The sequence below is a fragment of the Coregonus clupeaformis genome, chromosome 14 (genome assembly GCF_020615455.1).
Source record: "Coregonus clupeaformis isolate EN_2021a chromosome 14, ASM2061545v1, whole genome shotgun sequence".
In the NCBI taxonomy this organism is placed as follows: domain Eukaryota; kingdom Metazoa; phylum Chordata; class Actinopteri; order Salmoniformes; family Salmonidae; genus Coregonus; species Coregonus clupeaformis.
The window spans coordinates 14,893,437-14,908,950 of record NC_059205.1 but is presented as its reverse complement, the minus strand read 5'-3'; the positions used below and the strand labels follow the sequence as shown (position 1 = coordinate 14,908,950).

At 42.5% G+C, this 15,514-nt stretch overlaps 2 protein-coding genes across 2 annotated transcripts; one reads left to right on the top strand and one right to left on the bottom strand.

The window, feature by feature from the left end:
* Positions 1-937: 937 nt before the first annotated feature.
* LOC121581165 (C-C motif chemokine 2) lies at positions 938-2,930 on the top strand. Its single transcript, XM_041896583.2, is given in 4 exon segments — positions 938-1,196; positions 1,308-1,361; positions 1,364-1,421; positions 1,624-2,930. Coding segments are annotated over 4 exon segments (456 nt in total). The 5' UTR covers positions 938-1,129; the 3' UTR covers positions 1,901-2,930.
* A 7,693-nt stretch (positions 2,931-10,623) lies between these two features.
* LOC121581565 (C-C motif chemokine 4) lies at positions 10,624-12,103 on the bottom strand. Its single transcript, XM_041897066.2, has 3 exons — positions 11,998-12,103; positions 11,680-11,794; positions 10,624-11,026 (listed from the first exon to the last, which is right to left on the bottom strand). The coding sequence occupies exons 1-3, from the start codon at positions 12,065-12,067 to the stop codon at positions 10,777-10,779; spliced, it is 435 nt and encodes a 144-aa protein (XP_041753000.1). The 5' UTR covers positions 12,068-12,103; the 3' UTR covers positions 10,624-10,776.
* Positions 12,104-15,514: the final 3,411 nt, after the last annotated feature.

Sequence of the window (15,514 nt, the reverse complement as noted above, 5' to 3'; positions counted from 1 at the left end):
ATTTCTTCATTTCATCGCCATCCTCTCCCTATCTATCTTTCTTTCTCTTCCGTTCTCCCTCTCTTTATCCTGTCATTCACCCTCCTCTCTCTCTGTGCAGTCTGTCCTGCTCTGTTCAGTTAGATGTGGTAAAAGCAGACGGAAAGCAGGTCTATTATACTGCCACTCAGCCTGGCATTAAGTACTTCTCTCCGGAGTGGTTTTACTGCTGTGCAAAAGTGTGAATATTTGGGGCTCTGCCCTCTCTCTCCATCCTTCCTTCCCTAGCCGTGTCTATCTAGCGCTGTGTTAAAGTGGATATGTGGCCTCCATTTAAAAGTCCAATCTCAGCAAGTACAGCTGCCATGCCCCCTTGCCCACAGTAAAACACATTCACTGTCTGTCACATAGGAACCCGATGCCACACAACTATACTAAATTGAATTGGAGCAGTGAAGTTTAACTCAGACCTGGCCAGAGCTAAGGACATAATGACATTAACTTCACTGTATGGGACAAGGAGAGACAGAGTGTGCAGCTATTGTAACTCTACAGACCCCATTTAGACGATGTAAAAAAAGCTGTGCTACTGTCACCCACCCAAACCCACTGAAAACTTCACTCCATTTCTCCACTTCAGGGGGGAAAGAATTCACAAATGATTACTGCACGGTATACACTATCATATCATACATTCCCAATGTCCAGCATTTAATATCATACATTGATGGCAGTTAACTCATCCTGTCTTCTATCTGTCTAAATAGAGACCTGTGGCCTAGTATAAGAGGTGTGGTGAGTAATGCATATTTGTGTGTGTGTGTGTGTGTGTGTGTGTGTGTTTAATACGCTTGTGGTGAGGGGTCTTTTAGTCATAATCTTCCGTTCATAGTGAGCTCTCATATTTTCCTCTCTACCACCACAGCAGAGTCACTCTGTTAGTGATAGGCCACAGGGTGGGGGTGAGAGGGTTGTGGAGGAAGAAGAGGAAGATGAAAGAGGGGGGCTATCAGACCTAATGGTGTGGGTGGGACTTTCTCTACCTATAAGGCCAGGGCTAAGAGATAGTCAATCAGTCAGAACGGTTGGGCAGCACATGACGACTTCTATACCTAAAGACGTTCAAATCTGAAAACTTCAACAGCTGAAGATGAGGTTGAGTCTGGTGTTCTCTTCTCTGCTCTGTGTAGCCACATGGATGACCGGGCTCGATGCAAGTGAGTTCTTACCTCTTATTTTATGACTGAAAGTGTGTGTGTCGGTGGTGTATATATGTAACGTGTAGCTGTGTAAACCAGTAATGTATAACCATGTATAACCCTCTATAGGCTTTGGACCAGTCAACACTTGCTGTCTTCAGCTGACTCAGAAAAGAATCCACCCTAAAACGTAGTGGACTACACCGTACAGACTACAGCACTGTGTCCCATCGAAACCATAGTGTGAGTAACCTACATTCATATTTCCTACACAGTCATACTACACCGTAAAGATAAGAATGCGTCCTATTGAGAGTATCCTACAATGTCATACAGAACCACTGGTTTTACTTCACTACCAATGTCGTTATCAGAAAATGACAAAGTGAATAAAAAATGACCTCACCAGAGGAGACAATTGACCTCTTGATTTATCTACTTCAAGGTTACACACCGTAGAAAGGAAGAGGATCTGCGGTGACCCAGGAAGTGATTGGGTGAGGAAGGCCATGGCAAAGGTGGACGAAATCAAGACAATCAAGAGAGAGGAGGAGGAAGGAAAGGAGGGCGAGACAGTGACCAAGGCACCGGCAGTGCCACGTAAACAGGGAAAGGGACAAAAGAAGGGAGGCAAAAAAGGAAAGGGGAAAGGAGGGAAGAGGGGAGGAAAGAGAGAGGGAAGAGGGCGCAAGAGAACTGGTGTACCAAAACCAATTGTGTAACTGAGCACAATTGATGTTAGGTCTAAATCGTGGACTTCTGCCTGTAGGAGGAGAGCAAGATAAAAATAAAAAAAAGTTAAAAAGTAGTACAGTGGCAAGGACATCTACCGATGTTGACATGTTGTAAATCAAATTTTATCCATGAGTACATTTCTTTTTTTTTCATGAGGACTTGACACAAAGTTGTTTTTTACTCCCTGTGTCACTGATACATGGGACCAATGCTGTTTTAGTAAACGTTTTTATCTTACTTTTATTCTTGCACTGGCTGCCACTAGCGCATGTTTGAAAAAAGGTTTAGGCTATTTGGGATGATGGTGGTATGTTGCCTCACCTACCTTTGTGGAATGTAGCCTAGTTTTTATATACTTCTGATAATTGACTATAATGTACATCTCCACATGGCCTATCTTCCCTATAGGCCTAGACTTAGAATAAAATGCAATCAAAATGCAAACAATACAGTTTTCGTTTCATCGCTGATGCTATGTGTCAGTGTGAATCGTTTCTCATATTTCCCCCCTTTCAGGGATATAACATTAAAATTGTATAGCTAATAGGCTTTGTGTTTGTAGATCGACTGAGGTGAATGAACCTACTGCAGCCAAGGTGATAATGTTCTCCAAATACAATTTTAATGTTTTTTAGTTGTATAGAATTATTTCTAAAGTTGAAGCTCCTTTACTGCATCCGGACCTCACTAAAACTCAAACCCTGGTTACGGCCCTGACAACAGGTGCCGGGGAGAGAAGTATGGGTAGAAGTGTATTTAAGCTGGCTCTGAAGGAATACACTGAAAGTTCATGTGAAACAGTCAAGTGGTTGATCTGAATACCATTTAACCCACACGTCCCTGCTCACTTCAACAGCGCTATGATAAATTAGTAGAATGTACGTGTAAATAACATGCTTGTCTGTGTTAAAGTTACATTTGTATCTATTACCTACCCTGCTATCTTAAATTGTCTTTATATTTGTAATTTGTAATACGTGTTTATGTTAAGTCAATAAAACTATATTATCATGATAACTTTTGTCCTCTGGTGGTGATGATGTATTTTAAGTCTTAACAACACAATAAGTCACTGTCAAAAGATCAGGTCAAACCACAATGATAGTTGTCCCATATGAATAACTTCTCAAAAACTCAATCTCCTTTCATTACAGCCCTGTAATTGTTATATGTGTTCCTGAAAAAGGGTTTTCTTATGATGTTGATATGTGCTTATTTCTGTACAGTGCAGTAAGTGCTTAAGAGCTTCTATAGAACCTGGCCTATATTTTAGCAAGCAGTCTCTTGAGATTTGGAGTTGACTTCAAATGTTTTAGTAAAAGACTGTGTTCTCAAACCTCATACCTGGTAAGGTAGCTACAGTGGTGGAAAAAGTACCCAATTGTCATACTTGAGTAAAAGTATAGATACCCCGCACTTCCTTCGGCAAATCAGATCACGACTCAATTTTGCTCCTCCCTTCCTATAGGCAGAAACTCAAACAGGAAGTATCCGTGCTAAGGTCTATTCAACACTGCTCTGGCCAATCGGAATCCATGCTTCAAGATTGATTTGATCACGCAGACTGGGATATGTTCCGGGTAGCCTCTGAGAATAACATTGACGTATACACGGACACGGTGACTGAGTTCATCAGGAAGTGTATAGGGGATGTTGTTCCCACTGTGACTATTAAACCTACCCAAACCAGAAACCGTGGATAGACGGCAGCATTCGCGTAAAACTGAAAGCGCGAACAATCGCATTTAACCATGGCAAGGTGACTGGGAATATGGTCGAATACAAACAGTGTAGTTATTCTCTCCATCAGGCAATCAAACAGGCAAAATGTCAGTACAGAGACAAAGTGGAGTCGCAATTCAATGGCTCAGACATGAGACGAATGTGGCAGAGTCTACAGACAATCACGGATTACAAAGGGAAAACCAGCCGTGTCGCGGACACCGACGTCTTGCTCCCGGACAAGCTAAACACCTTCTTCGCCCGCTTTGAGGATAACACAGTGCCACCGACGCAGCCCGCTCCCAAGGACTGTGGGCTCTCGTTCTCCGTGGCCGACGTGAGTAAGACATTTAAGCGTGTTAACCCTCACAAGGCTGCCGGGCCAGATGGCATCCCTAGCCACTCGGCCTCAGAGCATGTGCAGACCAGCTGGCTGGAGTGTTTACGGACATATTTGATCTCTCCCTATCCCAGTTTGCTGTCCCCACTTGCTTGAAGATGTCCACCATTGTTCCTGTACCCAATAAAGCAAAGGTAACTGAACTAAATGACTATCGCCCCGTAGCACTCCCTTCTGTCATCATTAAGTGCTTTGAGAGGCTAGTTAAGGATCATATCACCTCTACCTTACCTGACACCCTAGACCCACTTCAATTTTCTTACCGCCCCAATAGATCCACAGACGATACAATCGCCATCGCACTGCACACTGCCTTATCCTATCTGGACAAGAGGAATATCTACGTAAGAATGCTGTTCATTGACTATAGCTCAGCCTTCAACACCATAGTACCCCTCCAAGCTCATCATTAAGCTCGGGCCCTGGGTCTGAACCACGCCCTGTGCAACTGGGTCCTGCACTTCCTGACGAGCCGACTCCAGGTGGTGAAGGTAGGAAACAACACGTCCACTTCACTCATCCTCAACACAGGGGCCCCACCATTGGGGTGCCAGAGCAGCAAATAGCTTTGACTGGGCTGAGCGGGAACTGTGCTTCCGTAGAGGTAGGGGAGCTAGCAGGCCAGAGGTGGATGAACGTAGTGCCCTCGTTTGGGTGTAGGGTCTGATCAGAGCCTGAAGGTAAGGAGGTGCCGTTTCCCTCACAGCTCCGTAGGCAAGCACCATGGTCTTGTAGTAGATGCGAGCCTCAACTGGAAGCCAGTGGAGTGTGCGGAGGAGTGGGGTGACATGAGAGAACTTGGGAAGGTCGAACACCAGACGGGCTGTGGCGTTCTGGATAAGTTGTAGGGGTTTAATGGCACAGGCAGGGAGCCCAGCCAACAGCGAGTTGCAGTAATCCAGACGGGAGATGACAAGTGCCTGGATTAGGACCTGTGCCGCTTTCTGTGTAAGGTAGGGTCGTACTCTGCGAATGTTGTAGAGCATGAACCTGCAGGATCGGGTCACCGCTTTGATGTTAGCGGTGACCATGACTGCGTGGCCACGCACGCCTCCAACACAATCATCAAGTTTGCAGACGACACAACAGTAGTAGGCCTGATTACCAACAATGACGAGACAGCCTACAGGGAGGAGGTGAGGGCCCTGGCAGAGTGGTTCCAGTAAAATAACCTCTCCCTCAACATCAACAAAACGAAGGAGCTGATCGTGGACTTCAGGAAACAGCAGAGGGAGCACACCCCTATCCACATCGACAGGACCGCAGCGGAGAAGGTGGAAAGCTTCAAGTTCCTCGGCGTACACATCACTGACAATCTGAAATGGTCCACCCACACAGACAGTGTGGTGAAGAAGGCGCAACAGAGCCTCTTCAATCTCAGGAGGCTGAAGAAATTTGGTTTGGCCCCTAAGACCCTCATAAACTTTTACAGATGCACAATTGAGAGCATCCTGTCGGGCTGTATCACCACCTGGTAAGGCAACTGCACCGCCCGCAACCGCAGGGCTCTCCAGAGGGTGGTGCGGTCTGCCCAACGCATCACCGGGGGCACACTGCCTGCCCTCCAGGACACCTACAGCACCCGATGTCACAGAAAATCAAGGACATCAACCACCCGAGCCACGGCCTGTTCACCCCGCTATCATCCAGAAGGCGATGTCAGTACAGGTGCATCAAAGCTGGGACCGAGAGACTGAAAAACAGCTTCTATCTCAAGGCCGTCAGACTGCACTAGCCGGCTACCACTCGGTTACTCAACTTTGCTCGTCCTAATATTAATATATTTTTTAATTCCATTCTTTTACTTTTAGATTTGTGTGTTTTGTTGTGAATTGTTAGATACTACTGTACTGTTGGAACTAGGTACACAAGCATTTCGCTACACCCACAATAACATCTGCTAAGAAATGTGTATGTGACCAATACATTTTTATTTTATTTGATCCCTTAATAGAAAGTTACTCAAGTAAAAGTGAAAGTCAGCCAGTAAAAAACTACTTGAACTAAAAGTATTTGGTTTTAAATATACTTAAGTATCAAAAGTAAATGTAATTGCTAAAATAAGTATAAATAATTTTAAATGCCTTATATTAAGCAAAGCAGACAGCACCATTTTCTAGTTTAACATTTTTATGGATAGTCAGGGGCACACTCCAACACTCAGATATTACTTACAAAAGATGCCTTTGTGTTTAGTGAGTCCGCCAGGCCAGAGGCAGTAGGGATGACCAAGTGTTCTCTTGATAAGTGCGTGAATTTGACAATTTTCCTGTCCTGCTAAGCATTCAAAATGTAACGAGTACTTTTGGTTGTCAGGGAAAATGTATGGAGTAAAACGTACAATATTGTCTTTAGGAATGTAGTGTAGTAAAAGTTGTCAAAAATATAAATAGTAAAGTAAAGTACAGATAACCCAGAAAACTACTTAAGTAGTACTTTAAAGTATTTTACTTATGTACTTTACACCACTGGGTAGCTAAAGGTAAATTAATAAAGTAATAGTGTGTTAAACGGAGTCTGAGGCCATGATCTTCTAAATAATTGTGGTGTGTCTACCTTTTCACTGGAACTGAAGCGTAGCGTCATATAACCACCAATACAAACACCACTTCCTGTACTCTCTAGAATCGAGTGTGTAGCATAGTGTGTGTACAGTGCATTCATGCATGTCTCTATACAGGCCTGGTTTCAACCACAGGTTACATATTTAATAGTTTGTTCTCAGAAAAACAAAACAAATACAAAGAAATACATAATTATTGTGACAAACAGTATATGCAAGATGAAGACAGACTGACACATTAAAACCTATTCTTTCAGAAGCATTTTTCATGAAAGATTACCTAGGCCTAACTGGTCAAAGCAAATACAGTAATCGATGACAGGGCCCGCGAGAGAATGTGTATAGCTGTTTTTTTAGTCACAGATCTTAGATAGAGATAGAGCCTAACTGATAATAAAGTCCCACACAGAAAAGGTTTGCTCCTGTTCTAACACTGTCTTCTTCTTTAACCACTGAGTTGCTTAAGTTAATTTTTTATATTTTTCTGCCTCCATCTCTGCTGATGATCCCTCCATTATAACCTTTCTTTGGTCTCTATAGAAAAGATAGGAAAATAGTTTTAATGCAGCAGTGTTTCCACCACTGTGGTTTTTGTCAGGTTAACACATGTAGCCTACCTAATGGTGGATAATATGTATACACATGGTAGCTAACATGTGTTAATCACATCTAGTGGGAACCTCTACTTCTGACACTGGTGAAGAAAGGAACAACAGAAGGAGTCCTGATCTTTCCCCTTCTGACTGACAGACTACAGAGAACCTCTCCATCGCTTCTTACTGAACCAAAGCGACTACACACATACAGTGGGGAAAAAAAGTATTTAGTCAGCCACCAATTGTGCAAGTTCTCCCACTTAAAAAGATGAGAGAGGCCTGTAATTTTCATCATAGGTACACGTCAACTATGACAGACAAAATGAGAAAAAATTTTCCAGAAAATCACATTATAGGATTTTTTATGAATTTATTGGCATATGATGGTGGAAAATAAGTATTTGGTCAATAACAAAAGTTTCTCAATACTTTGTTATATACCCTTTGTTGGCAATGACACAGGTCAAACGTTTTCTGTAAGTCTTCACAAGGTTTTCACACACTGTTGCTGGTATTTTGGCCCATTCCTCCATGCAGATCTCCTCTAGAGCAGTGATGTTTTGGGGCTGTCGCTGGGCAACACAGACTTTCAACTCCCTCCAAAGATTTTCTATGGGGTTGAGATCTGGAGACTGGCTAGGCCACTCCAGGACCTTGAAATGCTTCTTACGAAGCCACTCCTTCGTTGCCCGGGCGGTGTGTTTGGGATCATTGTCATGCTGAAAGACCCAGCCACGTTTCATCTTCAATGCCCTTGCTGATGGAAGGAGGATTTCACTCAAAATCTCACGATACATGGCCCCATTCATTCTTTCCTTTACACGGATTAGTCGTCCTGGTCCCTTTGCAGAAAAACAGCCCCAAAGCATGATGTTTCCAACCCCATGCTTCACAGTAGGTATGGTGTTCTTTGGATGCAACTCAGCATTCTTTGTCCTCCAAACATGACGAGTTGAGTTTTTACCAAAAAGTTATATTTTGGTTTCATCTGACCGTATGACATTCTCCCAATCATCTTCTGGATCATCCAAATGCACTTCAGACGGGCCTGGACATGTACTGGCTTAAGCAGGGGGACACGTCTCGCACTGCAGGATTTGAGTCCCTGGCGGCGTAGTGTGTTACTGATGGTAGGCTTTGTTACTTTGGTCCCAGCTCTCTGCAGGTCATTCACTAGGTCCCCCCGTGTGGTTCTGGGATTTTTGCTCACCGTTCTTGTGATCATTTCGACCCCACGGGGTGAGATCTTGCGTGGAGCCCCAGATCGAGGGAGATTATCAGTGGTCTTGTATGTCTTCCATTTCCTAATAATTGCTCCCACAGTTGATTTCTTCAAACCAAGCTGCTTACCTATTGCAGATTCAGTCTTCCCAGCCTGGTGCAGGTCTACAATTTTGTTTTTGGTGTCCTTTGACAGCTCTTTGGTTTTGGCCATTGTGGAGTTTGGAGTGTGACTGTTTGAGGTTGTGGACAGGTGTCTTTTATACTGATAAAAAGTTCAAACAGGTGCCATTAATACAGGTAACGAGTGGAGGACAGAGGAGCCTCTTAAAGAAGAAGTTACAGGTCTGTGAGAGCCAGAAATCTTGCTTGTTTGTAGGTGACCAAATACTTATTTTCCACCATAATTTGCAAATAAATTCATTAAAAATCCTACAATGGGATTTTCTGGAATTTTTTTTCTCAATTTGTCTGTCATAGTTGACGTGTACCTATGATGAAAATTACAGGCCTCTCTCATCTTTTTAAGTGGGAGAACTTGCACAATTGGTGGCCGACTAAATACTTTTTTTCCCCACTGTACATACACACACACACACAAACACAGAATACTGTACGTGCGAGATGCATTCCCAACCCACACGTTTCACACTGTTCACAGAGATGGAATCTGAGTTTATTCTTTGTCTGGCACGTTTTCACTGTACTGGTGACGAGACAGGATAGTGATGTTACTAATGATGAAAACAAAGCAAAACTACAGATACAGGTACAGTAAACACCAATGACTCAGACAGACTCTGAATCAGACTGACTCTCATTTCTTTGGAGAACACAACATTCCCTGTCTCAAACAAACACTTATGGGCTAATTGTAAAATAAATCACTTAGAAAACGCAGTCCTAATCATCGCTACCAGCAATGTAGTAGCAACAAATGATTGTTTTCTAATCTCCCTCAAGAAGAAAGTGCTTTTATGTAAATTATTTTCATTAATAGTCGGAGTCATAATGAATGTACAGTTTGCTTTAAGTGCCTTTCAAGACACCCAACGAGGGTACTGTACATACAAGAGGAATTATACAATACAATAATAATGGTAATATTAACAGATGCTTTTATCCAAAGAAACTCATAGCTGGCACATACTGTATATTGTGTGACTTACACACAACCATACATGTAATAGTATTCATAGTGCACAGAATGATGTGACTTTACAGAGGTGGAAACAGAAATGGAGGTGTTAGTAAGTGGCTGTACAGAGGGGAGGGGAAAATCCGCTGTGGTATACTAGAGCATCCACTACACCTCAAACACTCATACCTACTCCACAGCAGCCAAGCCCCCAAAAACCCTACGGTTAACAGAGATACAGTGTTAACTTTCTCTCTTCCCACATGTAGTAACCTATTTAACATCCACCGCCACTGTTAGTGTAGACACTAACCGATTGCTCCACTGGAGCTCCAGCCATGTTTTACAGTGTACACTGATACAGTTGAAACAAGATGGCCCCCATCTTGAGACCCACTCCACAGCTTTCCCTCTCTCTTGGAGCCATTGAAATATAATTCTTAGTCTAATTCTAGAATGCACAGTCTGGTTCTAACTCTATGGTTGAAACACAGAGGTCACTAGATGACCATGCTAGACTGGGCAATAGTGTTAATATGGTCAGATTTACTAGGTACTAGGTAGAGCTTGTTCTTTATCAATTAGGGTAAGAGGTCAAATTCAGGGTAAGGTTATAGTTCAGGTTTGGGGTTAATCGCATTTGTGTAACATTTGTGTCTATCCATCTGTCCTTTCTAGCATGGCCAGATGTGACGATCATGGAACTTATGGGTAGGTCATCAGTTGTGAAACAAAGTGACTAATATCCACAGCTACAGTAATCAGCAGAAAATGTCACCTTTAACATCAATATCTGCTTTTCTTAACTTACTCCTCTTAATCATTGGAATGGGTTGCTTTTATATCACTTTTTTCACTTATAGTATTGTAAAGTGCTGCTCATCCATTACTAATGTCTAGCACACACCTGGGTGATGAATGGCAGCCATTTTGCACCAGAACCCTCACCGCATGCTGGATATCCCATTGGATGACAGAGGACAACAAATCGGCAATTTAAAACCATTATTTTAATAAGAAACATTATACATTGTTTAGGCATACTGGCAAATAGCCAGCAGTCATCAAATTCACTGTGGAAGTAAATTCGATTTAATAATTTATAAATATATAAAGATATTCATTAAAGTGACATAATTGTTATAATAGCTGCATATTGAAAATATTCAAACATTCAAAGTCAATAGTCTGATGTACTATGAACTGGAAAATTCAATGTTCTTCTATGTCTTGTGGTGAGTTGTTGACCATTGAGAAGCAATTTTGGGGTTGTGAGCTGAAAATGTTGTTTTGTGAGGGTTGTTTTTCGCAAGTTGTGGGATAGTGGTGGTTGTAGTAGTAGTAGTAGTTGAGGTGATGTGATGTTTTTGAGGTGTGTGAGGCTTGTTCTTCTTGTTCAGGTACTGCATGGTTTTCTTTGCCCAGGGGTTGGAAGGGTCAGAGCAGATCCGTATGCCTTTCACTGTGACAAACCTGGGGAAAGAACAGGTTTAAAAAACAATTAGACCGGTCACAACAGATACACACTCAAAAACGTCATGCTTTCTATGAACCAATTGTCCATCTGGGTATAATGCATTATGAATGCATTCATAGTGCGTATATATACTGCATTCATAACAGCTGAAATAAGTAAGGGATAATCAACAGAAAATGAACAACATGGAGGGGTGTTCAACAACGCGCTAGTGGAGGCATAGAGCCCGAGTTGATTTTCCCTTTTATACCATTGCTATAATTTAACACATTTGTCGCTAGAAATATGTTCATTTGCAGGTAGAAATGTGTTCAACATCCACTGAAGTAGCTAGAAAGCTCACTAAATAGTGACTGTAGTTGCCTTGGTAACCAAACAAACAGACTTGCTAGTTTAGCTGACCAAATCATCAGTCCTTGCTTGCTATTCTGAAAATCTAATTCAACAATGCCAATAACGTTAATATTTTCAATTCGACTTAGTAGTAGTAGAATGTGCAAGAATGAACTAGCCATTGAATTCTATCGTGCTGATATACCATGCATTATAAGGAAATCATGCATGCTTTAGAATGCCCTTCAAGTCAATCAGAAACGAATATTCAACAATGCCATGGTATAAACACCTATGTACGGTTATAAGCACTTACATCACTGCCTTGATGTTACACATGGCTGTGTCCTGTAGGTAGTAGAACTTGATCTTGTCGCGGTGCACCGTAGTGCCTTTAATCTCCATACAGCAGGGGATTACTGGTCCACCGGCTACAAGAGAGAGAGAAGAGTTGCATTATCATGTTCATCATCACCATCATTCATTTACACTGTACTTATAAAGCATCATATTATTTTCTCACCATCACCATGGATTTCCATTATCATCAATTTGCTTCCAATGCTAAAACAAACATCTTAAGTGAAATCTAACACGATCTAATCAAATACATGATAAGAGAACACACACACACCTTGAGCAGAAGTAGTGGACATCAGTAGAGTGGTGGTGAAGAGAAGCAGGAGAGAGAGGAGGGCCTTCATTCTGTCTATAGCACTGGCTCTGAGTCTGCAGTCAGATGTGTGACTCACCAGAACTGCAGCTCTTTTTAAGCCCACCAACCTCATATGGAGAGACACAACATACCCATATGCAAATACTTTTCCTACACTCAGAGAGCATCACACACTGGTTTCCTCCCACAGACCCCCTAACCATGAGGCCTGTCTCCCCCACTCTCACTTTCTCATCACTGGTGACAGGTCAGGTTTCCATAGTGGTGGTGAGTGCTGTGTTTTGGTAAGAAATGTCATGATAACATGCATGACTGTGTCTTAGTATTAGTGTTAGTGAGACTGTTTAATGAAAGGCCCATGTAGCATTTGAGGCTAAGCACAAGATAGGGTGAGAATGCAAGGGAGGACATTTTCAGAGGCGTCACATCCAAATGGAAAATGTGTCTTAAGTGGGATGTAAAACAATCCATTAACTAACCCGGACTAACTGTGAATAATGTACTGCACACCCAGTAGTGGCAGTACTGTGGAAGATACTATTAAAACTGAAACTTCAACCTGTCACTGTGTGAGAGTGAGTCAGTTACCACAAGGGTCAAATTAGAAGTTGTCAATTAACTTTTCTCTTTATATCAAAGGTTTGCAGCAGTAAAAAATACCTGTAGAGTCAACTAATATCAAACCAAGCACATTACTGTTACAATGTATTTATCTTAACTGATTTAGAAACAGTTTACTAGGTAATAAATACATTAATAACAAATAACAAATCTAATAATAGTTTATTATGAGTAAATAAGCATGTTAGTGTTTGTCATGTAAATACTGTTTGTGTCCAGTTTGAAAATGTCAAGACTAATCTGTAGTATGGTAATGATATTTCCTCCAAATATTCTGCTTGGCCATACAAATACTACGATGATAGTCCAACTCCTATTATGTTGTTATGCACCATGGTGACCATCACTTGGAAGGTAAACTGACAGCGAAAACCCCTAGTCATATTATCTGAAAGTAAAGGTTATCACTGACCAGATGAATTATTGGTTATTATTAGATATGTGTTTTCTGTTGCTGTAGGTTCTGAGGTAGAGTCTTTCCTGAAGAGGGGAGCTACTCATCTCTCCAACCACAGATTATTTAGACCTCTCTGTTCCACTTACACAAAAACACACCCTGTTCCACTGGTTATGATGTGTCTGTGGTCAAAGAAAGAGGCACAAAACAGGTGGAAAAGTTGAGGAAAAGAGGCAGTCATTTGAAAGCCTGTGATGGAGTGTGTGCCGCTTGTTAAGCACAGGTCACAAGTCACAGGTCACAAGCACTGCGGCTGTGGTCGGGAAAGGTTGAGAGGTTGTGTTTTCTCTAGCAGGAGGTAAGCTTGGCTTCTTATATGGTGTTGAGTAAAGCTTAAACCATGTATTTAGATCGTAGGTAGGTAGTTGTAGTTAGGTATTGTAGGTAGTTATTTAGGTAGTTATTGTAGGTTTCCGTAGGTAATTATTGTAGGTAAGTATTGTTTACGGCGGAGCCCGGCGAAGCACGAGGCTAGCTAGCTAGCGGGTAGCTACTGGTAACGTTTAGCAACGGTGGAGAGTTGTTTCCAATGTTATTTCACGCTTAAGAGTACCTGTAATTAAGCCAGCTAGCTACCGACCATTCAGCCGTTTTTCTAACCTCATTATCTGAGCCATCAACGTTAGGTAGTTAGTAGCTACTGTACTTAATTACACCTACTGATTGCAGAAGACAAATGTTAGCTGGCGTCGGGTAAGTTTGGCTTTATACATAGCTTGGGCTTTGTCGAGTAAGGCTTAATTATGTATTTAGATTGTAGTTAGGTATTGTAGATAGGCCCGCAGCACGAAGCTAGCTAGCTAGCCGTTTTTTCAAACAAAGTCAACACAGTAGCCATTGCTAGCTAGCCAACACGACCAGCTAACTGTACTGCAGTAGCTAAATACAATATATTTGTGCTAGCTAGCCAACGTTTAATTTTTGCTGCGTTATGAAAGGAACTAGACACGGACACGAATTATCTGTTTAGTGTGTTAACACACTATTGGTAGTTTGTTGTAACCAAGTATTGGTGCTAAACTGTGTTTTATTGGATGCTAGCATGCTAGTTAGCTATGGCGCCATAGTTAGGCATCGTGGGCTGTTGTGGGTAGTTATTGTAGGTTAGCATTGTTTTCGGCGGTGCCGGGTGTAGCACGAAGCTAGCTAGCTAGCCGTTTTTCAAACAAAGTCAACACAGTAGCCATTGCTAGCTAGCCAACACGACCAGCTAACTGTACTGTAGTAGCTAAATACAATATACTTGTGCTAGCTAGCCAACGTTTAATTATTGCTGCGTTATGAAAGGAACTAGACACGGACACGAATTATCTGTTTAGTGTGTTAACACACTATTGGTAGTTTGTTGTAACCAAGTATTGGTGCTAAACTGTGTGTTATTGGATGCTAGCATGCTAGTTAGCTATGGTGTCATAGTTAGGCATCGTGGGCTGTTGTGGGTAGTTATTGTAGGTTAGCATTGTTTTCGGCGGTGCCGGGTGTAGCACGAAGCTAGCTAGCTAGCCGTTTTTTCGAACAGAGTCAACACAGTAGCCATTGTGTGCTGTACTGTGGCAGCTAAATACAATATATTTGTGCTAGCTAGCCAACGTTTAATTATTGCTGCGTTATGAAAGGAACTAGACACGGACACGAATTATCTGTTTAGTGTGTTAACACACTATTGGTGGTTTGTTGTGACCAAGTGTTGGTGCTAAACTGTGTGTTATTGGATGCTAGCATGCTAGTTAGCTATAGTGTCATAGTTAGCTAGCTGAATAAAGTGGGTTGAGTCTATTCCTTGAAACATTGAACCGCTGTGGTTCACAACAATTCTGATTTCTAAAGGTGGAAGTTGGGAGAGTTTTTGTTCGGGTGGTTCAGTGAAACAATTATAGTTTCTGAGGTGGAAGTTTTGGTGAGGGAGGCCCTGCTCTCTCCTCTCCCAGATGTTTAGTTCATTTCATTCCGATCTCCTCTGCATTATTGTAGCCATTTGCTACAGCCTGTCAACTATGCCTCTGCCTATCCCTGTTCTCTCCTCTCTGCACAGGCTACACAAACGCCTCACACCGCGTGGCTGCTGCCTCTCTAACCTGGTGGTCCCTGCACGCACCCCACACCTGGAGTTCCAGGTCTCAGGCAGCCTCTGGAACTGCCGTTCTGCTGCCAACAAAGCTGACTTCATCCCAGCCTATGCTAACCTCCAGTCCCTCGACTTCCTGGCGCTGACGGAAACATGGATTACCACTGAAAACACTGCTACTCCTACTGCTCTCTCCTCGTCTGACCATGTGTTCTCGCATACCCCGAGAGCATCTGGTCAGAGGGGTGGTGGCACAGGAATCCTCATCTCTCCCAAGTGGACATTCTCAATTTTTCCCCTAACCCATCTGTCTATCTCCTCATTTGAATTCC

What these genes read in the sequence shown, in the direction of transcription:
- LOC121581565 (XM_041897066.2), bottom strand. Translation starts at nt 12,067, where the DNA reads ATGAAGGCCCTCCTCTCTCTCCTGCTTCTCTTCACCACCACTCTACTG. An exon ending in GTCCACTACTTCTGCTCAAG is followed by an intron (nt 11,795 to 11,997) that starts GTGTGTGTGTGT and finishes TCTCTCTTGTAG; the next exon opens with CCGGTGGACCAGTAATCCCC. An exon ending in TGTAACATCAAGGCAGTGAT is followed by an intron (nt 11,027 to 11,679) that starts GTAAGTGCTTAT and finishes TTCTTTCCCCAG; the next exon opens with GTTTGTCACAGTGAAAGGCA.